The sequence below is a fragment of the Phocoena sinus genome, chromosome 18 (genome assembly GCF_008692025.1).
Source record: "Phocoena sinus isolate mPhoSin1 chromosome 18, mPhoSin1.pri, whole genome shotgun sequence".
Taxonomy (NCBI): domain Eukaryota; kingdom Metazoa; phylum Chordata; class Mammalia; order Artiodactyla; family Phocoenidae; genus Phocoena; species Phocoena sinus.
This window is the reverse complement of record NC_045780.1, coordinates 15,375,433-15,399,762: the sequence shown is the minus strand read 5'-3', so window position 1 is coordinate 15,399,762 and position 24,330 is coordinate 15,375,433. Positions and strand designations below refer to the sequence as shown.

Below are 24,330 nucleotides of genomic sequence, written 5' to 3'. Positions count from 1 at the left end.
TGGACGATGCGCATGAGACCAAGTCTGAGAGATGGGGGTGACCACTGACTGACAACACACATTATCAGTTGTGATTCCAAAAGGCCCAGGCTGCGGAAGGCCTGCAAGGGAGCCACAGAGGTTATCTGGATGGCCAGTATTTACAACCTGGGTGGACCGGATCCAATCGCGACATCTGAGGCTCGTCTCAGGAAAGGCTGGTCTGGCATTAGGGTGCCTTCAGCCACATGGGCCTGGAGGGGTTGTGGGGTGGTGGTGGGAGCTTGAATGCACTTTGGGTAGCTGGGTGTGGGAGGATGGGACCTCATGCGGGTTCTGTAGGCTCCTGAGGGGACCACCAGAGGTCTACCCTCGCCTTATTCCCATTCAACGAGCTGCACACAAAAATGCCTTTCATCCAAAGGCTGTTTTTCCTAAATGTGGTATTTCTAAGGGCTCTCCAGAAGCCTAGTGAAGGTGGGAGAGAAGACGTCCAGGGTAGGGAAGGGAGAGTGAGGCCGTTGTTTCCCTGCCATTCTTACTTGTCCACATGATGGTTTACTGAGGGCAAGGGGTAGTGGACCTGTACAGTAATGTGAGCTGAGAGGAATGCAAGCGTGTGTGGGGATGGTTGAGCCCTCATGCACTACAGATGTAAGACTAACTGGAAGCGGAAGTAAGCCTTGGATGGAACGGAAAAGCCATGGTGGATGGTGGGTTGCCACTCAGCAGAGAGCCCCTCTGAATTATCTTTAAAAGGAATCTCAGACCTTGTAAACGAGTCTGCAATGCCTGGGGCTAATCCCACCTGCCAGGCACTTTCATATATCTCAGTGGAGCCTCACAGCAGGAAGTATTATCATTCCAGTTATTCAGATAAGGAAACTGCCTGGAGGAATAAGGAGTAAGAGTTTGAATCTGAATTTAGGTCCTTCAACCTTCCAGGCTAGTGATCCTCTCACCACATTTCACTGCCCTCTCTTGGGTTGGTGACGGAGGGGTAACAAGTATTAGAACTACTTACTAAAGAAGCCACATGGATTACTGTTTAAGAGCAAAGACTCTGGAGCAGACTGTTGGGTAGGTATCCTTGTTAGCTAGGTGACCTTGTGCAAGTTGCTCAACCTCTACGGGCCCCCATTCCCTCTTCTGTCAAAGAGCGCCTCCCCCACAGGGTTTGTGAAGATGCAATGAGTTTATATGGTACAGTGCTTGGAACATAGTAAGTTCTAGATGCATGTTTTCCTCTAATGCTGACCATGGTTCTTGTTCATAAACCATACATTAGCAGCATGGATTTTGTTGAGACTTTGCTCTCAAGTTAGTGCTTTATTTGCTTAACTACATTTTTGGGTTAGGGCCCTTTAGTCCCTCAGTGGAATGTTAAAAATCTACCCTAACCTTTGGAAAAACGTAACTGATCCTTTAGCCAGTGGATTAGTTTTCTAGGGCTGCCATGACAAAATACCACAGACCGGTTGGCTTAAACAACAGAAATTAATTTTCTCATAGTTTTGGAGGCTAGAAGTCCAAGATTAAGGTGTCAGCAGGATTGGTTTCTCCTCAGGCCTCTCTCCTTGGCTGGCAGGCAGCCTCCCTCTTTGCTATGTCCTCACATCATCTCTCCTCTGTGTGTGTTCACACACCCCTAGTGTTTCTCTGTGTGTTCATATTTCCCCTTTTTATAAGGACACTAGTCAGATGGGATTAGGGACCACCCTAATGGCCTCATTTTAACTTAATCACCTCTTTAAAGGCCTTTTCTCCAAACGCACTCACGTTCTGAGGTTCTGGGGGCTTCCAAGTGTGAATCTGGAGGGGTGGATGCAATGTAGCCCATACAGTCAGGTTCTTCAAACCCCCAAAACCTAGATGCACTGACTTCAATGTAAGATTGCAACAGGTACTATTTAAAGGGAAAAGTTGTGAGCTCGGAAGCAGTGTGATGACTGGTAGATACCAGTGGGAGTGCCATGTATGGGTATCACAGCACACTTAGGATTTTAAATTGCATAGTATATCACGATTTAAAAATTTCCCCTAGCTCTCCTCTCCTGCTGTCGTTCTCAGCTGCCTAAGAGAAGAACGCGGTGCAGGGCAGCAGATGGAACTGAGTGTGGACTAAGGAACACAGATGTCCCCTCACCTGGGTCCAACTCAAGAAAGGCCTTTGAATCTCTCTGGGAAACAAGAGACAGTACTTTATCCATTATGACCACCTTAATAATTTCTACATCACGACCCATTTAAAAATAATATTTCCATTATGACCAGTTTAAGAATTGATCAGCAAATGCAGCTATGAAGGTCCTTCCTAATGAAAAAACTTTCACACCTTTAAGTGTTTGGGGGTAATAACATTTACATTACAAATTCTTACCTTGACTGTGTAATTTTAGCAACTTCTTTTGTTTCTTAATTTCAGGTCTTCCTGATTCCTAATTTAAGAGGTTTCCATGGTTCTCATCAATTTTCGTTTATCAGTGACTAAATTTGTTGTATGTTTTAATTGGATTGTGAAAATAAGGTGGCATTTACGATCTTTTAATAGAATCCTGGTGTGTACACATAGGAACGTGAGCGTGTACGCCCTCAGGCTTGCACGTGCGTGTGCGCGTGCACACACACACACACACAGTGACACAGTTTTACAGTACCGTTGCCAAGAATAAGTAATCTAGGAATAACTGCAGAATCTGATAATACAGGTGGTGTTTCTTGTTAAAATAATTTGTCTACGTGAACAGACATGAACTCTTTTTAATTATAAAAGTGAACATTAAAATTAAGCTACTGCCTTATTCCTAAATATTTCTTTTTTTTTTTTAACTATCAAAATCACTTTATTCTCTCTCATACATAAGGCATTAAACCGGAGAAGACTGGAAAAAACATCATGAATTACGCTTCACATGACTTCCTAAATAAAAATAGTTCATGGTTCAAGTTTGAAAGGTAGTTTATCTAAAAGAATGCTTTAAAATTACTGAAGCTAACTTTAATCAATTGTCTTAACAGGTAGTTAATCAAGCATTTAGAAGCTAGTTTCTAAATAAGTATTTCAATAGCCTTAAAAAAAATCAGACCTAGAAAAAAAAATTGGGGACCCAGAAGCCATTATATTCCAATTCCCTTTAAGTAGAATACTTTTTCTTGTTTCTGTTCTGTATGTTTTTGTTTTCTTTCTTCTCCTTTTTTTTTTTTTTTTTGAGAGCGCTGATGTTGTAGGACTATTCTGTTTTCATGAGGAAGTCACTTGTCTCCAGTTGTTATGTTTCTTGGAGACATCTGACTCTTACAAAACATGCTGTGGTGTTTGAGTGGGTTTAGAGTTTTAAGAATTTTGCCCCCCCAAAAGAGCCACAGAAAACCAGAGAATACACTGCATCAATTCTCTTCTGCAATTGTTTTAGAGAAATTTGCTCTATTGTTAAAGTTGTGCTGCTTTCTATGAAAACATTATCTGTTAAATGAAGCTGCCAGAATCATCATCAGCTAAACTACCAAAATGAGTCAGCTAACTTTATTTTTAACTGCTTTTTAATTGCCTGCTGAGACTATCAAGCATAATGTAAGAGAGGATTTTTAAAGCCTTTATAGCAATGTTTTGGGATATCAGGCCATATAAAAAGGTGCATCAATGGTTCAGAATTCTCAAGTCATTTCCATGAAATTTTCCTTTTAAAACTCAGCTGTAGGGCATGGATGAGTAATAAAAATCCCTGAGATTGGAGACTTTTCCTAAATTCTTGCTATGACATACCATGGATGTTATACATACTATCTCTGAATCCACAAAGAATCAGTTGGATTTGGGCAACCGATGTGCAAAACATGTGAACATGAAGGAGCCATAGCAGGATTTAGAATAAATATCAGTGATTTAGAAATCATGTGTTTACCTAAGCTGAAGTCATTCATATAGTAACAAAGACCTACCCACGAGGTTGTACCGATGTCAAAGAACAAACATTTCATCCCTGTTTCAAAGCACTTTAAGACATTATTTTAATCCTTACAATACCTCTTTGAGGTATGTAGGTGGCAAGTAATAGCAAGATAAAATTTCAAAATGCAGAATAAATTGAACACTACCTAGGGAATAAAAGAACTTCAGTTGGTAGTGCTTTGTTGATTTTCTGCTTTTCTTGGAAGAGCCATTGGTGATTTCATTTTATCATATTTTGCGTAGGGCCAACATCACAGCATACTTGATAAAACAGCTGCTGTGATCTATAAGAGAGCCACTGTGTTTCCAGAGCTTTCTACTCACACTATAGCCTTGGCTGGAGATGAGCGAGGGACACACGTGATTTGCTTTCCTATCCAGGTGGAGGCATTCTGCTCCTTCCTCCACCCTACTTCCCCAGGCCTTGTCCGTCTGTGTCTACAATAAAAAGTAAAACATCAAATCAAGTATCAAATATACAACTATTGAAGAAAAGAGATAATATATTTGGATTATTATACTGATTTTACTTATCATACAAAATTATGATTATTTGCTGACTCTCACAACTGGATGCACCGGCTAATTAAAACTAGGACATCTCCTGAGGATGGGAAGGCATGGAGGGGTGATTTTCCTTTCGTGATTCATTGGCAATTTAAACTGACTGAAAGGAAAGTAGCCACAGATAAGTTCTTCTGGCTGATAGTCTGTGGGTCTTCTGACTGTAGTCTGTGGGTCGTAGAGGCTGCCAATATGTCTCTGTGATGGGAAGCTGAAGATAGGAGAACACAGCCTAAACTCTTAGCTGAAGGGTGTTTTATTCATGCTTTTTATGAAAACTGGGGGCATTAAGATAGGATCCCATCCCCTTCCCAAAGTAAGTGTTTCTAAAGGTGCTTTACAAATATTCCTGATATTTTATGCTCACCTGGTGGTGGAGAGGACACTTTCCAAGTCACTTTGAGGTGGAGAGGAACACAAGGGTTTTGTTTGTTTTGCTCTTAATTTTGCTTACTGTCTCATGAAAGTAAACCTTATGGCTTGGATCAGTCCCCAGCACGTTCAGCAACAGAGCTGGATTCAAGTAGTATTGGAATAACGTAAGGTCCCTCATTTGAATTGTAAAATACATGTTCACTAGTTCTAAGCTAAATCTGAGCTTCTGAAACTCATAGGGCGGATGGCTTTTAGATACAGGTCCGAAGCTAACCACTTTCTCTGGTGGGGACAGAGCTCAGTAGAGCTGGAGAACTTGGTTTGATGTGCTTTATTGAAGATAAGGAGAGCTTCGGAAAGAGTTCCAGATGAGCCAACCTTTCCGGAAGGGCAGGTTGCTCTTACTGTAGATGGTCTGAGGCTGTCTGTTCAGATAAGCAAGTGCTAATGGCTTGAAATCCCCGACATCATTTGTGTTATACAAATGCAAACGTCAGCATTATTATTGTCATTTATATTCTATCTCTAGGCTTCCTTCATTAACATAAACTAAACTGGTTTCAGGCAGAGCTGATTGCTGACAAAGATCCCTCCACCTCCCAAAATGTTCCAACGTCAATTTTCTGGAAAAAAACTGAATCATCAAATTAACCTCTAGGGCTCTAGAAAAATCCCAACATTTTACGGAGGCAGAAGGTCTGTTAACCAGGAGATGAGCTCTGTATTTCGATAACAGTAGGGTCAAGTCTGATTACAATTAGATAAGCTCCTAAAGTACAACATTAAGTAAATTTCTTAGCTCTCTGTACCTCAGTTTCAATTTCTGTAAAATATGAATCATGATAATTCCTACATTATTGGTTGGCTTTGAGGGCTGATTCAGATAATAGCTATATAGTGCTTAGTCCATAACTACTGTTGAAAAATGGTAGTTTTTATTAACACTGGGGCCTAAAGAAAATGTGTATATTCTGCTTCGGAGTAAAAAGTGATTTATGGCTTAGAAATGAAAACATTTTGAAACGAGAGGTATATATTTATATTTATCAATATACGTATCATCTTGTTTCAGATGATATATAAATCTGAAACATAGGAGGGCGAGATCTCACCAAGCCTAGTCTCGGATCATGGGAAAAGTTTTTCCAGGTTGTAATCTTCTGGAGTGCAGGCATGCAATGTAGCTGTCAAATGTTCTGTTTTCAGTTTGTTGTTCAAACACAAAATTATTTAAAGTATATAACGGCATCATATGAGACAAATCAGTTTTTTCCTCCAGCATGATACCAGTGATAGCTAATTGGAAGTTCCATTTTAAAATGTTAAACCTTAGAATATAGAATACTTCAATGTGTTTTAAAGGCTCTATTTACCACAAAATAAAAACCTGGTATTCCAGAGAAATACTCACTATTCATCTATGTTTACTCTCTGGCATAGCAGACCTTGCATATGGGTGGGCTGTGTTGAGTCAGCCAAATCTGAAATTTGATAAACTCTTACCTCCTGTTTTTACACCATAACTGACAGTCAGTGACTATACATGTCATATTAAAAACACATGTACTCTGACTATACAGTCATTACCTCTTGTTATTGATTTTTATCAACAAATGACAAGCAACATGGTTAGTTACTATAAAATGCTGTTTCTTCTTCCTTCATTCTTTCATTACTGTCGTGGACTCCCAGGGGGTTACAATCACATTTGACGCCCTTTCTCTACTGTAATGTTATGGAAATAGGGCAATTTGATTGGGAAAAAACTGATTATAGTAAAACAGCAATTAATTCTTACCACTTAACTTGAACATTCATACATGTTAGTTTTCCAAGTAAATAAGTAGAACGCCTTGTTAAACTTCCTTTCTGCCAAAAATGTGCTACCATCTGTGATCTACATGGCAGCTTTTCCTTATTTAATACATATGTCCCCCCTTTTTTGGGAAGCATGTTAAGAGCTTTAATATGACATGAAACAGAAATAAAATAGTGAAAACACATTGTGTTTCAAGCATGAGTGCAAAATTCAGATTTGTGATATTCAAAGAATTTGGGATTTCATGTGCCATCCATTAATTTTATGGCAACTCTCAGTCCTTAATGTTAGAAAAAATTTTAATTGTAATGGGCAGGCTGTTTGGAGTTTGGGAGAGTAATTTTATTGTCTCAAAGTTAGTTAAAGACCTAGTGTTTAAAATAGGCTGAATTTCATTAAATAGTCTGAAAACCTCCAGTTAGAAAGGTAAAGTGAAAAGCAATGCTATACAAGAAAGAGTTTTGGCCTGAATGCTAGGAGGTCTGAATCCTGGCCCAGCTCTTCACTAACTGTGCGGCCTCGGGCAAATCACTTAACTTCTCATTGTCTGTTTTCTTACCTGTAAAAAGAGGGGTTTGTGTGAGACCTGTAACGATCACCTATAAATCCACCACCCAGATATAACCACTGCCAAAATTTTTTAGCCGACAGTGGTACCTCCAACCTTTTAAATATTGTATCACCAGCATTGTCGCAATGCCATTAGGTATGCTTGGTCCACTTTATTTTAAATGACTATATATGATTCTACCTTACAGGCATTTAACCATTCTCTATTGTTGGTCATTTAGATTATCTCCAAATACATTTTTAGTATTGTTGTAGGGACCCACAGGTAGTCTCTCACTAACACTTAAAGCAAAGGAATAGAGTTTATCGAAGCCGACACACATCTTCATAGCACAATAGAAAATGTTGGTTCTCTGGTTTATGATTTGCCCAATGCTTCTCTCCAGTTACAGATTAGTAAGCATCATCTTTATTTGTGATAGACAAATAATCTGACATATCCTGTGTCTTTTGTCCATTTGGAGCAAGATCCTCCCAATCCCAAAGCCTGGTGGCCAGAGCTCATACTCCCAACACCTATGGATGTTCATTTATTCAGCTTTTCTACCTCATCTTATTATTTTTCTTCAAAATGGTGACTATGATAATACATCAATTCTTTTCTGACTTAGCATTCCTTGTATCTATCAAATACTTTTTTGTGTGTAATTCCTTCAAATAAATATTGTCAGTATGCATTCCTGATTATTTAAAGAGTGACATAGTCTTAATTCTGACATCAAATATCATATAAAGGAAAATAAACTATTTATGACCTCAAGGAATTTGCCATCAAAACAATGTACTCTGAAAAAAAGAAAAGAAAAAAGAAAAACCAATGTACCGGGTGATGCATGGCACCTGGCCTGTACATAGGAGGTGCTCTACAAGTATTTGCTGAATGAATGACAAAATCTGAAGGAAATTACCCCTTGAGAAAAATAAATGGCTACTTCTGATATTGCTATAACTACCACTTAATAGGCCAGGTTTCAGGACACTGGTTTAAGAAGCTGAAGCTGTGTTGTTTCATATCATTATTTTCTATGGGCAAATTGAAGAAAGCCTGTTTTAAGTTGATAGCAATACCTCCTAATGATTTAGACAAAATATTGGAAATGGGCAGTTCTGGGGAAGGGAAGGTGAAGTATGAAGTTAAGTGCTGTGACTGAAGAATAAGCATCCAGGCTTTTTACTCATTAACTTGGACTTAAATTACCTATTTTTTGATAAGAATTTAAACCAGAGATCAGTGTGTTGGTGGTGAGGGGTAAATATAGAAATTTCTACCTGGGAATTGATCAAAGGGAACCATCCCTCAGTCTTCCTGTCAAGGATGATGTAATAATTACCCTGAAAAGAGGCAGAGGAAAGAATACCACATTGGTTTGTGAGATGGGCTTTGTGAGGATAAACTTCCTTTTTCATTTTAATTGTGCTTACCTGACATGAAACATTTTTCTTCCCAATTTGGCCACATGAACCGATGATAATGATTCACACTTACTTACTAATCAGTGAGAATCATTAGAAAAACCCTTCTAAGCAAACAGCTACCACAAAAAAAAATACTGAAGGAGAAAAGAAATAAACCTTTTTCTCTTAAGCAGAACTAGTGCCAACCTAAATCCTTTGCCATCCTTCAAAGAAAACGTTTACATTTTTTGACTAAAAAAACCCCAAACCACTTCTTTTGTAATCTTTTTTATTATCTTACTATCACTATCATTTTTGTGTGTGTCTGCTTTTTAAAAATCTTTTAAATCAAAACTTCCAGCTCAGTGGAGTTAATCTAAGTAAAATTACTAAAATCTGTGGGATTGGCTGGGGAGAAATACACCACAGTTTTATCGTGGTTATCGCATATTAGGATTACAGGGTATTTATAATTTTCTATCTGTGTGTTGAGAAGATTATGGATGGGAAAGCAAGAAATTGAAGCTCTGGTTCTAACAGCACCACTGTTATTTGTGTGAACTCGGGCAAATCGGTTAGCTTCTCTGTGCCTCGTTTTCCTTACTTATAAATTAAAGGGACCACCAGGATGATCTCCAGGTTTACTTTCAACTTTATCATTCTCTAGGTCTAGCTGAAAAGAAAGTTCAGCTTGATACAACCCTTAGGGAGGGCAATTCGGCAGTGTCTCAAAATTACAAATGCATTTAACTGCTGACCCAGTGATCTCTTTTCTGGAAATTCCTCCTATAGACATACTTGCACATACGCAAAATGAGTTATATAAGGTTATTCACTACAGAAGAAGGGTTTGTGACCGCTGAAGAGTAGAAACAAGCCAAATGTCCACCAGCTTGTATGAGTAGATTGATACATACCACGGTATTTTAGGCAGCTATAAGAATCTTTAAATATATATTTTTAATTTTTTGGAACCACGTGTCAGGGACATTGGTGCTTGTAGGTACTCTGGGCCTGCTTCAAGTCAAATTTTTTAAAAAAGACCAAACAAAAGCAAATATGTCACTTACAGAAACAATTAGGCAGGATAGCTCAGAAGATTTCAAGGATCTGGGGAGAAAGTTTGTAAGAAAACCCTCTTAACCAAATACTTTCCTCCAACTGAGGCCCTGAAAAACCGGAATTGAAATGGAGGCAAGGCCAAATTTGCCAGCTGGCTTCCTTTGCCAAGAATGACCCACTAGGGCACCGCCTATTCGCAGGGTGCGGCCGTCCGAATGGGGGCTGCCCCTGCAGAGTGCAGTGGCAAAGGTTGAGGGAAGCAGTAGTTCTACATTACGGCCTTCCTTTCAGCTCGTCTGGGTTACTGAGGTCCCCTAGCGGCGGGCAGACGAGGCCCGAACAGTCCAAATTTGATAGTAAACGCAGAGACCGCAAAACGAGGGTGGGAACCAATCCTAGCTTCCATCTATCAGGCTCACAACCTCCACCCAGCCCCCTTATCACTGGGAAGCTGTTGTGATAAGCGGATTATGAAGAAATAGTAGTTTGGACGAGTGAGAATGTCAAGGAGGAATAAATCTTTCAGTCTTTTCAAACTTTTGTAAACGAGGCCTCATTTTCTTTAGATGCCACTTTTTCAACTGAAGAACCACCTGTCAGAAACAGGGATTTTTTTTTTTTTTTTGGAATTGGGAGCTGCCATTTTGGACAAGATATTTAAAACCCTACGGTCAATCTTCCATCTTAAGTGATCCCATCCCTCTGAAAGGAAATGCCTTCCATATTCCTCCTACAAAAAAAAAAAAATGCAAAAGAAAACAAAACTTGACGACTGTTTCTTCTGCTCCCTGAGACACAAGGGCCATTGTCTTCCTACCTTTTGCCCCACTGATCTCGGCAGGACGTCCTGGACCTGGAGCCCAGATGGGGAAAGGTGGGGTGGGTTGATGGACGCGCGGGGCAAGCGGCCTAAAGGAACATCTGGGAGTGGGGCAGGGCTGCACCCCAAGGCTTTGGTCCTCTCCCTTCTTCCATTTTCACTTCTCAACACCTCAGCACTTCCATTCTAAATAGCAAAGAAATGGCAAGCAAACAGTTAAACTTAATTAGGGTAAGTAATAAAGTGACAAGGCTCTCACTAAATGCTCTCCTCTGACTCCTTCCCCGTCGTCCCGGACTGACTCAGTGGAGAGTCTGAGATTCCCGCCCAAGGGAAGAGGGCACGAGGATGAGGATGCCTTTGGGCCCGAGGGTGCGTGTGAGGTAGGACCATCTTCGGCCCACGCCAAGCCCCCTTCCCTCATTTCTAGTTAAGTCAAGAATGTAGTGAACCCGGCTGGTGGGCTGGACAACTGGCCCCCGTCTACATCCAACCGCAGAGGCTCAGCCCGCGGCTGCGGACAGGTGGGTTCCCGGCGCGGAAGCTGCAGCGACTGCGTCGTCCGCGCGGACTTGACCGTCAGAGCCCCTGCCCCGGGGGGCGTGTGCGGCTCGCGCCGGGGCCGGAGGACTCGACACGTCGCAGGGAAAACAAAACAAAACAAAACAAAAACAAGACCCACCGACTTCCCCACGTTTCTCTGCAAAGAAATCGTGGGCAGAGTCGAGAGGGGGCGATTGAGCAGAATGCAGCGAGGCCGCCTCCGCCCGCCCGCCCACCCAGCGCCCCCGGAGCGCTGAGCGTCCCCGGCCCCCGCCCGGCCCGGCTTTGGGCCCCTAGCGGAGGTCGAGGCGAAGCGAGCGACTCGTTCCACTCGGGCTTCCCGAGTACTCTCTGCTCCTCAGTAGTAAACAAAGTGTCGCCGTCGCCTCCACGTTGGTTTTCCTCCTAGCAATCAAAACACTGGGAGGGCGAGAGACTCACAGAAACACTCGAGAATTACCAGAAAATAATAACAGAGAGCTTAAAAAAAAGAGTGAGAGAGCGAGAGTGTGTGTGCGTGTGTGTGTGGGAGAGAAAAACACCCCACTACCCCCCACCAACCCACTGCGGCCTCCCTGTGGAAAATCGGGCCCCGCCCAGGCCGGCGTCCACTGGCTGCCTGGGCGGAGCCGCCGCGCGCTCACTGGTCTCTCGGGCTGTCAGTCAGGGGCGGGCCGGCGCGCGCGCCGCCGCGGGCGGGGGACGGCGGCAGATCCAGTAAGTCGGGCGGCAGCGTAGTTGCTGCAGCTGCCGCCGTCTCCGCCACATTCAACAGGCAGCAGCGCCACGGTCGCGCAGCCCGGGAGAGTGAACGGTCCGCGGCGTCCGTCCGTCCTTCGTTCCGCGGGCCGTGTCAGCAGGAGCGCGACGCCGGCGCTGCCGGGGCCCGGTGACTCTGGCCTGCCGTCCCGTCCGTGCAGCGGACCCGGAGGAGCCTAGATGTTGATGGACCTGTGAAGTTAAGTTCTGGGCTCGCGCTTCCACTCTGCCGCCGCGCCTTCCTCCCGGTTTCCGTCCGCTCGTGGCACCGACATCAACCCCCCCCGCCCCCCGCGCCCGGCCCCGGCAAATCTCGGACCGGCTCTTCTCGCTCTCTCCCCTCGGCCCCCGGTGCTGCACTCTCTCACTTCTTGGCAGTCCCGCGGCTGGGGGAGGGGCTGGGGTCACCATGGCCGAAGCGCCCCAGGTGGTGGAGATCGACCCGGACTTCGAGCCGCTGCCCCGGCCGCGCTCGTGCACCTGGCCGCTACCCAGGCCGGAGTTTAGCCAGTCCAACTCGGCCACCTCCAGCCCGGCGCCGTCGGGCGGCGCGGCCGCGAACCCCGACGCCGCCGCGGGCCTGCCCTCGGCCTCGGCGTCCGCTGTCAGCGCCGACTTCATGAGCAACCTGAGCCTGCTGGAGGAGAGCGGGGACTTCCAGCAGGCGCCCGGCTCCGTGGCGGCGGCCGCGGCGGCGGCCGCGGTGGCGGCGGCGGCGGCCGCAGCTGCCGCCACCGGGGGACTGTGCGGGGACTTCCAGGGCCCGGAGGCGGGCTGCCTGCACCCGGCGCCGCCGCAGCCCCCGCCGCCCGGGCCGCTGTCGCAGCACCCGCCCGTGCCCCCCGCCGCCGCCGCCGCCGGGCCGCTAGCGGGGCAGCCGCGCAAGAGCAGCTCGTCCCGCCGCAACGCGTGGGGCAACCTGTCCTACGCCGACCTCATCACTAAGGCCATCGAGAGCTCGGCCGAGAAGCGGCTCACGCTGTCGCAGATCTACGAGTGGATGGTCAAGAGCGTTCCCTACTTCAAGGATAAGGGCGACAGCAACAGCTCGGCTGGCTGGAAGGTGGGTGGCCTCGGGGCTAACGGCCGGAGCGGGAGGGGGGCTCGGGCAGCCTGCCTGCCTCCTCCTGAGGTCTCAGTGGGGCAGATGAGGGGGCGGCTGGGCAAGTTTGCTTGGCCTGAAAGTGCAGAGCACGCGGGCAGCGCGTGAAGGGAACGGGCGAGAAGCGGCAGGGGTGGGTTGTGGGCTTGCCCCGGACTCGTCGGGGGACCGGAATAAGTGTCTCTGCGCGCGCTCTAGTGAGAGTTGGAGCGGGACGGGGAATGGGCTCGTTGAGACCTAAGGGCGTGAAAAAAGCACGCCAAGAAGTGGACCTCCGAGCGGGCAGAAAAGTTCGCCAGTGGAAGGGAAGGGGGGTTCATTGGGAGCTGCTCCGCCACGGCCCGCGCGGACTCGTGCAGCTGCTGCTTTTCCTCCAGGACCTCGGGGGTGAGGACGGCTCCCCTCCGCCCCCGCGGCGCGCGTCCTCCTAGCCCCGGGACGCCCCGCGGAGCCGTTTCCGCCGCTCTGGGCTGGGGAGAGCGCGGCGAGGGGCCTCAGAGCCCCGCCGCCAGGGGACCGGGCTGCAGGTGGAGGGGACAGGCAGGGCGCGAGCCGGGAGGCCCGTCGGGGATGGCGACGCAGATTTTGGAGGCCGGTGTGCATTTTGTTTTGTTTCGATTTTATTCGAAGTGGCCTCGAGTGCGCGGGGCCGGGAGCGCCCATCCCGAGGTAGCGCCTCCGACACGTGCGAAGGGGCGGCCACCGCCTGCGGAGCGCCGGGCGCCCGGCCGCACGGGGCGAGCTAAAGTTCAAGTGTGACCCTCGGCGGGGGCGGGAGCTGGCGACGGCGAGGGAGGGGCCGCGGGCGCAGGAAGCGAGTGCCTTTAAAGGGCCAGCGCGCCCTGGCCTTGCGTGCCTCCGGGTACGGCCTCGGCGCCGCGCGGCCAGCTCTTATCTGCGCCGGGAGGTACCCCCAAACTTGGCCTCGCCCAAGGTTCAAGGCCTTTAATTAGGCGAGGAGGGGCTCCCCGGATGACCGGGGCCGGGGGCGTGTATAATCTCTTGCTTTGCCACCTCAGTGCCTTCGAGCACTGAGCTACGGATCCGAGGGGCAAGGCGGGGGGCTTTGACACTAGTGTTTTGGGGGAGTTGGAGTGGAGGTTCGAATCTAGGGAACCGTAGGGAACTTCTGCCTGCATGGAGGCCTGTAGAGGAGGTGCCTCGCACTTTTTGCCTTTCCGAGAGAGACAGGCAGACAGACCCGAGGAGAGACTCTGTGTGGGCAGGCACGTCCCTACCCCGAGGTGGAGAAGGCCCTGGGGCCCTCGGGAGGTCAGGCTCGGGGCTGGCGGTGCAGAGGCTTACCGGCCGTGCGTTCGCCCTGCGGCTGCCAGAAGCTGCCAGTTTCTTACTGTCACAGGTGGAAGGATCGATGCGAAGGTTCTCTAGTTGAGCTAAACTCCTTCCTTACCCCTCATCCGGACCGTACAGCATAATACAGATTTTCCTTTGGTAAGCACTTGTTACACCAAGGTGGTTTTACCTACACTGTTATCTTTGTGGTTAATGTGTGTAAAAAAGGTTAAGTTAATCACATCGTATTAAAGTTCCTGGAGAAGGAGTCAGGATCTTATTTTTTCCAAAGCGTATTTTAGAGTAAAGGCATCACTTATAACCTCATTACTAGGCATTACATGCAATTTTACCAAGTGCTTCAAAAAGGTAAAGTGCCTCCTTACTTTAAGCTAGGTATACTTTTAAGTCAGAAAATCGGGGTTGCCTGCCAAATCCAATTTCACTTTAACATTTGAATTTAAGTATTTGACTGGTTTATTTATCAGTTCTACTTGAGCTGTTACAAAGCATTTGCTGTTAAAAAAACCATTTTTTTTTGTTGTTGGGCATTCAAAGTATGTACTTACACCTTTTCTCATGTCCTTGGAAATGGATACAGCCTGCTTCAGCTTGCTGGAGTGGCTTTCTTTAAAGATAGGGAAAGGCAGAGTTTGGGGATTATTTTTAGTTTTGCCTCTCAAATGGCCTTAAGTCAAGGTATTCTTAAACTATTGTAGGACTATAACTTAAGCGTTGAAGCTTTAGTGCTTTTTATAAAAATAGATTCTAAGGCCAAATCACCCCCCCCCCCCCGGCCATTTTTATTAGGTTCTTTACTTGTTCTAATTTTTTCCCCAAATGCAATTGTAAGTTTTTAAAAAAAATTTACTGGTCAGAGCTAGAAGATCTATTAAATGTTAGTGAGAATTGTCTGTCCAGAATTGGAGGCCAGGTAGCAGCTCCCAGTGGGAACCTAGTGGAGCTTTGGGAGAGAGCAGGCTGCCATTCTCAAGTGAGGAAATGTTTCAGGTGCAATCAGAGTCAGTTGGTGGAAGTCAGATTACAGCAAGCGCATTTTCACTTTGAGTAAAAGGGTATTTTAAGAAGAAAAGAAACAACCTGAAGTGTTTCTAACTCATAGCTAGTCTTCTGGTTGGAGTTTTCATAAAAATGAGTTACTTGTTAAAACTAAGTTTCACTCTCAGATCTGAAAAACTTGCTTGTTTTAAACATTCATAAAAAGGAGAAATTTTACTCTGACTTTTAGCTTAAAAAAATTCAGTTCTAAAATGCAAATCGACCAAAACTTAACTGTTTGAGGACTGAGGAGAGGCTGCTTTGGAACTAAATTATTTCCTGTGATTTACTACAGGGAATTAGACTGAATCTTTAAGTAAATATAGTTTCTTGTGCTTTACTTCCTGGGGCCTGCCTGAGAATTTGAAAGTCATTTGCATGGGACAAAATGGTTTGAAAGCTGTTGAAAAGTTCAAAACCTTTTAGTTCCTTCAACACTGGTAGTATTTGTGGGGTATGCATTTTGTATTTGTAGGAATGGTATCTTAAATCTGCTTTGCAGTTGGTTAGAACTGTCATAAGGTTACACACAAAGTGGAAGTTGAGACTTTTGGAAATCCCGGGATCTTTTAAACCATGTACAGTATTTATACATAGTGAAACTTCATTTCCGTGACCTGTTATTTTTTTCCCCTCCTATGTAGAAAGCTTTCTAGAGCTTGGGAAGTAATATTGTGAGCTCTGGCTCTGTGTTTTGTGTTTTTGTTTTTTTAATAGTTGTTTTGAGCTGATTCTTGTGTTTTGCTTTGAAATTATTTGGAACACAATGTAGATTAAAAGAATGCTTCAACAGTAGAACTTAACACTTGTTAAAATTTTAAATTGTTTTATTATGAGATATCACAGATATTCTTTATTTTGGAATAAGGTTTCTTTAATTTGGTCTGTGAACTGAGAGTGCATTTCCTCGTATTTAAAAATTCATATCTATTCTATTATTAGGGTTTGCAACCTGCAGGTGAGTAATTTAGCCACAGAGGTTCCACGGCAGGGATGATGGCTGCTTTCTTGCTGCACTGTCACGTTTGACAGAATCCTGGTGAGGATTACTGAAATCACCTTACTTAAAGCCTTTCTTACAGTTGGGTGAAAATCTCGATGTATGTATTTGGGGAAAGGAGCATGAGGAAAGAGAATTGGGAAAGGGCCTAATACAGCGAAGTATGCTCTAAGGCTGAAAGTTATGTGGGACTGATGTGACCATGTCTCATGGCTGAGATATTTTGTTCAGAAATTCCCCAATAGTTGTCAAATATGAATACCTTAATTGCTCCTCATAAGAACTTTATTTTGATTTTACTTTTGGTCTTGTGGCACATCCTTGGGGAGATGTGGCAGGAGGGGTGGCTTCTATTTTTGAATGATGCTCAGCTTTGTTTTTCTTTTTTAAAGTGTCAGACATTTGAATACTGGGAAGAAGGCATTTTTAATTCTCATGTAAACTTCAAAAAAGGTTAAAGTTTGTTGAGGCACCCCCTTCCCCCCATTACTGAAGGGCCATCACGTTGGCAATGGACACAAATATCGCCAGCTATCATGAGCTGCACAGGGGTCTTCTAAGTGGATGTATGAAATGGAGAGGGAGGAGCGAATACTCAGTGGTTGGTTAGAATCCCTAATAGGGTGCCAACTTTTTGCTCGCCCTTGCGCTCTAACCTCTTCATCCAAGCTTCTAAACTGCAATTCTGTGTGACTTCCTAAGAGAACATCTGTCTGTATTGGCCTGGAATTTCTTTGGGAAGCCCTGACTATTTGCATTTTTCTGGACCGCTCTGCCCTTGGAAACTACCCAGTACCCTGGCATCATGGGAATTGACTCTGCCAGTTTTTTTTGTCTTCGTGTGCCATCACTTTGGGGCTTCCTGGAATCCTTTTAGCAAGGCAGTGTAAACCCCATGGTGATGCGAGAGAGCAAAGGAGTTTGCACTTGTACTCTGCATAGAATGAGCAGAGTGGGTTCAGCCCTGCCTCTCTGCACCTCAGGACCTGCCTTGGCCTTCATAGTAACAAGTTGCAGAGACTTGCCCCCGCCCCTTGGGTCAGATGACCACCTTTTGTTGGTGCACACAATATTCTGAAGTTGATGCAGCTGTTCCTCGGTTGTGAACCAGAGAAGACCAGATGAGCTTGAAAGTGTTTATTTTGCTGTCTGAGGGGTAAAGGCTTGTATTCCAACGGATATGCTGTATACGAATGTACAGTGTATACAATGCACAGTAAGGTGTAGAAGGAGTCCCCCTTTTTGCTAATTCTTGATAAGGACCAACAACACTCAAGTCAGTGGCACAGAACTTCTTTGCAGAGTATTACTACTTTTTTTTTATTGGGGTCTTCTATAGAACATAAGAAACATGCAAATGAATAATTGAACATTATTGATTTCATATGGTTCAACCTTTAAGGAGAACTTTTTTTTCACTGGCATCCCAGTTTACTCCACTCAGTCTGCCTATGGTTTATTGACTTGTGGGTTAAGCAGTGCAAATAATGAATCTTGCCTTCCTTCCGCCTTCCCCCCGGCTCTTTTGTCCATCCTCATATAGCTTTGATATAACCAAAAGAAAAGAAAAGCAAGCTAGTTTTGATATTGGGCCACATAAAATTGAAAAGCTAGATCTGCAACCGTTTTTCAGTTTATTTAGTGAATTTTCACCTTAATGCATTACTTAAATAAGGACATAAATTCAACTTGTGTCCTTTTTTTCAGGCCATATTCCTTATAGAAAAGAAAAATGACAGAGCTGCGTGATGAGCTTCTGTAGCCCCCAAGTCTGGGTTTCTGATGATTGCCGAAGCTGCACTCTTTATGGTCTAAGTTCTTCCCTTTTCTCAGTTTTCCCTTGACCTCTCAGTAGAAATCCTTTCTTACCTTGGGCTCAGTTACATTGTCCTGATCCTTGCCCGCATTCTGGCTTCTCCTCCAGTTGGTTCATTTTTCCTTCTATGCTCAATTGTAAGTATGCCTAGGACTAGGTGTAGACTTATTTTGATTCTTTCCTGGATAGCTTACCCCTTTATTGTCCAAGTCTCCAGTTACCTTAAGGCTGTAGATGTCCCACTTTCACCTCCAATTCGACATGTCTAAACCCAAGCATACTATATTTCTTATTCCTCTCAGATGAGGTTCCCATTTTGAGTTCCCTGATTTGGTTAATGGTCTTTAGCCCTTTCCCCCATTTTCACTCCTGGATGTGCCCTTCAGCACTTTCTTCTTATGGTGTTAGTGTCCCCAAGTCTGTTAGCTCTTCTTTCTCAGGGTCTCTTGAGACTTTCACTTCCCAGCTTCTAACCACTCCCCGGGTTAACTCTTATATCAGGCCCAGTCCATCCTATCCCCAGGACTTGGAGCATCCTGTGCGTCCACTGGAGCTTCCATAAATTTTGCTTAGTCTGCAAGGTTCAAGTCAGTTCCATCAACTTTCAACCTTGGCTTGTGTCTGAAGGCATTTTCGATTCTCTGAGTGAATGCCTGGTAACCGCTTAATTCTTGCTGCTGCGTATTTTTTTTTTTTGCTGTACGCGGGCCTCTCACTGCTGTGGCCTCTCCTGTTGCGGAGCACAGACTCCGGACGCGCAGGCTCAGCGGCCATGGCTCATGGGCGCAGCCACTCAGTGGCATGTGGGATCTTCCCGGACCGGGGCACGAACCCGTGTCCCCTGCATCGGCAGGCGGACTCTCAACCACTGCGCCACCAGGGAAGCCCTGCGTATTTTAATTTAACTTTAACATCTGCATGTTTTTGGTAGCTCAGTTATATTGTAAATACATGGGCGGAAAAAATTTTTTCTTGAAACATGGATCTTTTATGTTTCAGCTTCCTCTGTGTTCAAGATGCTTACATTCTGACATAGGGAATATAGCCAATATTTTATAATAAGTATAAATGGAGTATAACCTTTAAGAATTGTGAATCACTGTATTGTATGCCTGTAGGTTATAACTTACATGATATTGTACATCAATTATACTTCAGTAAAAAAGATCATGTTCTGTAATACTTGAGGATAATTTTATTAGTAGTATTACTAAAGAACAGTGATTATTTTCAGTCTATAGTCAAAGTATTTCTTTCCCATTTGTTGAATGATTATTGTGTATAAGTTGTATTAGATGCATTTGAATGATAGAAAAATGATTCAAGTGTGGATCCTGTAGGGAGATTAGATGTGACACTTAATAACTATGATACATGGTAGCATGGTTAAGTGTTTTCGAGAAAAATGGAGTTCTGGGTTGGCCATTTAGGTGGGCCTTGAAAATGGGATGTTATTCTCCCAAGATTTCATTATAAAATATTTCAAACACTCAGCAGAGTTGGAAGAATTCTCCCCTGAGCACCCATATACCTACCACTTAGTTTCTACTTCTGCCATTTTATTATACTTGCTTTATCATATTTTTATCCATTGGCATGTCCATCTTCCCATCAATCCCTCTTAGTTTCTAAAATTTATTTTTGGAATGATGGACTGGCATTCATAAAGGCATGAAAATAGGGGAAACAGTTTCTCTGAGTGATGGATGTATGCAACACACAGAGAAGGTTTGAAAAGTGTAGGAAGGAGAGTTTCTATTGTCAGACTGAACTTGGACTTTATATACATTATGAAAATAATATTGTGTTATAGACCAAGTTTTTCTGTGAGACTGTATGTTTGTTTTTGTAATATAAGAAATTATGAAAATAGGATTATATTTTTAGTTTTTTAAATGCAGTTTCTCAGAAACGTGTTCATGTGTAAATATAGAGCATGGAATGCAGTGTAAAGACTGTGCTGCATTTGATTTAAAACTGATATACAGAATTCGGTAATGCAGGGAACAGATTACGTAATTGACAATGCAACATTGTCATAGTAGACATGTATAAAATGTTTAGATTTTTGCTTGGTTTGTTCTTTAAAATCAATTTTCACGCCGGGTGTCCTGGGGGCAGAGTGATTCAAACAAAGAAAGATCACTATTGGTCGTAATTCTTACTGGTTTATTTTAAGCGAGACATCTTGAAGTTGAAGTTAGCAACCTTTAAATATACTTAGGGCAATTATGAGTGAAAGTTATATTGACTTGAAAAGATACTTTGCAATTTAAATGTCAGTTCTCATATTGTATTAGCTAAATATTAGATATCCTTGATACCTTTCTCATTGTATTATATCTTTACCCACTAACCCAAGTACAGGATGAAGAAGGTTATAATGAGATGTCTCAGCAGATCCAGAGGAGGTTAAATTTGGATAGGCTAAACCCAAAACTGATGCCAAGCAGATAGACATAACTGCATGTATTCAGAATACTTGGAATGAGTCGGATTAGCTTTCGGTGAACTAAAAGGTTTAAACGATAAAAACTCTACTGTGGCACATCAAAAGGCAGAAATACAGATTTATTAAAACTTATTAGCCATTTCAGAAATGACAGGTGTTGAAGAAATGTAGGAAACTATTTTACTAGTGTAAATAGTAGCAGGTAGCACTTTATTCAAAAGATACCCTGCTGTGGGGAGGGGGACAGTGAAGCAAAAATAGACTGCAGAACTCACCACTGTGAGGTTTTGTTAAATGAGCAAGTTACCTTCCACATGGATGAAACAGCTTTCAAAGCACGCCAGGCCATCACAGTTGCGTGGCTGCTAATGATGTCAGGGTAAACTAGTCAAATGCAGGTAGGAAACAATATGGAATTGGCCAATCTAATTTTTTCCCGCTATTAATGTTTGTAGATTGAGTGAGGGTCAAAATTGCAGGCTGTGTCTTTGGTCTTTTCATTCCATAAGTAGAGAGAGATGTGAAACATCTTCATTCTTCAACGTGAGGGGTTTTACCTCCCTCTGGGAGGAGAGTCAGAAGCAGTGTAGAGATCTGTGGGAGGGTAGGTCATTTCTTCCAAGGTAGCCCCATTCCTGCTGACACTAAGTCATATGAGTTCTTTAACTCTTAGTGATCGTGGGTGGCACTACCGTCTTTTGAGAAGAGAATGTCACCTCTGAAGCATGTGGCCCACTGGTCTGTACTGTGTGCCTGTGACCTGGGCTGTGCTTTTACCTGCAACAAGCCCCGCGCCTCTTATTTACACCCCTGCTAGCCACATGCGTGGAAATCCCGAGGCTGCCACCTTTTTTGAGTGTGACTTGTTTCTGAAAATCTCTGTGTAGATCTTTGACCTAAAAAGAAAATCTTTTTCTGCCTTGATTAATTTTCCCCCTAGATGATATTTGTGTTAATTACAGTGTCATTCTTTGTGTGGCTTAAGTTACAGAGCTGATCCTAATACTAAACTCCATGACCTTAACAGCTCTGGAGATGCTGTTTAAAAGCAAACAGCTGATTAAAAGCAAAACTGTAACGAGAGACAGGGTGGCAAGAGCCAGTGGCCTGTGTCCCTTTGTTTTTCCTCTATTTAAGTCAAACAGATATTTCTCAGTTGCCATTCCTCCCAAATCTAGAAAATGGGTCATGGTTTTGTGAATCTCTCCTTTTGTTATATTAGAGATTTGCTAAGAATCAGGGTTGAGAAAAAATGTTTTTCTGTTTACAGCCATGATCCCGAAGTTGTTACACAGCTGCCTTTGCATTGCTAGTGAGGGGCCTGGTTTGCTGAGTTAAAACTTTGAAAGTAGCTAAAGGAACCTGGCTTCAGGAAGGGGGAGGGGACCTCAGTGGTTGCGTTCTGTACCTGCAGTAAAAAAGTCTCAGAGCATGATTAGCCCCCTCAGTCTTATTTGGACTCAAGCCAAGAGAGAGGCCTAGTGAAGTAAGGAGAGAGAGGAGAACCAGTTTGGGTTTTGTAGGAAGGTCTGGAGGCGCACTTAGCGCCTTCTAGCACTGCCCCCCATCCCCAAATCAGTTTTTCTATTTTAGTTAGAAAATTAGTGCTTTTCCTCCACTAGTATCATGTCTCAGAAGCCCACCATGCAGGTGGCTTGAGGGAAGACCCATCTTGTCCCAGGTGAAAATGCCTGCACACAGAACTGGGGGCGGGGGCGGTATCTTTGCAGTGGTGTTTGAGGGTAAGAGTGAAAAGGGTCTGTCTGAAAAGAAATGCATTTGAATTTCAAGTCCAATTTGGAGAGATAAATTATGATTGAATTACATAATTCCTAGATTTGTAAATATTGTGTATCCTTCAAAGCTTGAAAACAAAATAACCACATAAATATCTGGAAATGGTCTATATAAGTAAATATATCATACCTCAGACAGCTTGGTTGCTTGGAAGCTAGGTCAAAGGAAATGGTTTGCATATGGTTTAGCTAGAGGCTCTTATTTTGGCAGATTCTCGAGGCAGTGTATTTTACTGCACTCCTATTTTGACATGAATTTTTTCACTTGTTAAGTGTAGGGTTGCATCAAGATAGGTGCATTCGAGATGTTATAGTGTCTTTATTCTGTGATGCTTGATTTGCGGAATCATCAATTTGTCACACCAGGGAGTGTTCCTTGTCAAGTTTCAGCCCGCCAAACTGTGATTTGAATACTGGAGAAACCCAGCTACCTTAAGGCAGGCGTTACATCACCTGTCTGTTCTGCAGGGCCAGCTCTGAAGGGGTTGGAGGGGAGGTAGTTGCAGAGGGGAACTTGTTGAACTTGTAAATATCAACGGAGGTTGTTTGTGTACCTGGTACCTCACTGGTTTGGTTGCATCTCTCTAAACTTGAATGGAAATGTTTTTTCTCTGGATGGGTAGATATGCATGCCATCATGAAATTTACATGCAATGAATGTGAAAGCTTCCTGTGGACCATCCTACTGAGAGACCTTTTTGTAATCTGTGTGACTGTATTGGTCTCTCTCCTTCAGCCTTTTGGAATTTAACTTTCTCTTTAGTGGCCCATTATGACATTTGCATACATTGAATGTGAAAAATTCCTCCTATACACTCACTCTTCCGTTACCTGTGTGCCCAGAGGGTTTCTTGACCCCTTTAGAATTCATGAAATAGAATTACTTATGCAGGGCCTGGATTTATATTTACTATATACATTTGCATTAACATGCAGCCTTTCGGATTGTGATCTAACACTGATTTTAAACACAGCATTTGATGGCTTTACATTTTAGAAGAGGTCACCATAATGGTTTTTATTGCTGTTTTTATTATCTTCTGAAATACGTGGGATAATTACAAAATTAATGCTAAAGAAATTTTTTTAGGGTTAAAAATTCCTATAATTAGGCATGTTTTGATGCGATTTACATCCTCTTTTTTGCTTCTGTAGTGGATACTTCCCCAGCTGTGACCACATTGCTTTGTAGTAGTCCTGTATTATTATATTCCAGTATTTCTGAGGTGCTTCCTTAAGGTGCTTTATATTTCTTGAAATGCCATTTTGACGCCTTTGATAATTATACTGAGAACATATTTTTAAAAAGCAGAAGTCACATTAAAATTTTGTAAGATGATTGTCAAAAGCTTCAAGAATTACTCTCCCCACACTTAAGTGTTTAGGCGGGTCCTTGAGTTGGAGGACTAGTGACCCCCCCCCCCTCCCCGGTCTGTCACCATCGTTTCAGAGATCCTTTCAGAGACTGCCCTTCTTCATGATTTTTTTAGCCTGAATTTCTCACTGTGGTGTCTAACTCAGAAGTAAATATTCTTAAAGTAATCTGTTCAGCCTAGTTGTTAACAAGCCATTTAGTGAGTAGCTTGAATATTAAAGTTTGTGCCATTGCATTCCTTAGTGTGACTGCTTTATTTTGAGCTAAAGGGTGGGTAGAGAATAAAATGGAGAGAATATTGATACTGGTACAACCCATATTTATGCTGAGTGTTTTTTCTCCACGAACAATGGGAGGGTGCATGTTTGAAGTCAGTCAGTTTCAGAATTTACCTTTTGATTGCATGCCTTATAAATTGTATTTCTAAGAAAAAAATTAAAAATACTGATTATTGTGCTGTGTGCTCCCGTTGAATAATGTAAATGATCTTGGGTTATATCAAATGCTGAATGTATTCCTAGAAGGAATTTCTGCTTAAATTTCTTTTGTGATGAAATTATGGAGACATTTTAATCAAAGACAGGCTGTTGATGGCTATGTTC

General features: G+C 43.6%; 1 protein-coding gene and 1 long non-coding RNA gene across 4 annotated transcripts in view; one reads left to right on the top strand and one right to left on the bottom strand.

Moving 5' to 3' along the window:
• Positions 1-4,132: 4,132 nt before the first annotated feature.
• On the bottom strand, positions 4,133-11,292 carry LOC116743190. Its single transcript, XR_004346698.1, has 4 exons — positions 11,216-11,292; positions 10,531-10,719; positions 8,526-8,588; positions 4,133-4,366 (listed from the first exon to the last, which is right to left on the bottom strand). It is a non-coding gene; the product is annotated as an uncharacterized LOC116743190 (long non-coding RNA).
• Positions 11,293-11,672: 380 nt separating this feature from the next.
• The window catches only part of FOXO1 (forkhead box O1), a 409,656-nt gene continuing 396,998 nt past the window's right edge, over positions 11,673-24,330 (top strand). The window contains exon 1 of one of the 3 annotated variants that reach the window (XM_032611267.1): positions 11,673-12,898. In XM_032611267.1, the coding sequence (XP_032467158.1) occupies positions 12,245-12,898 (654 nt within the window). In that variant the 5' untranslated portion in view covers positions 11,673-12,244. Of the gene's footprint in view, positions 12,899-13,577; positions 14,390-24,330 lie in introns of those variants that run through there. The other 2 variants (XM_032611268.1, XM_032611266.1) reach the window with 2 other exon arrangements.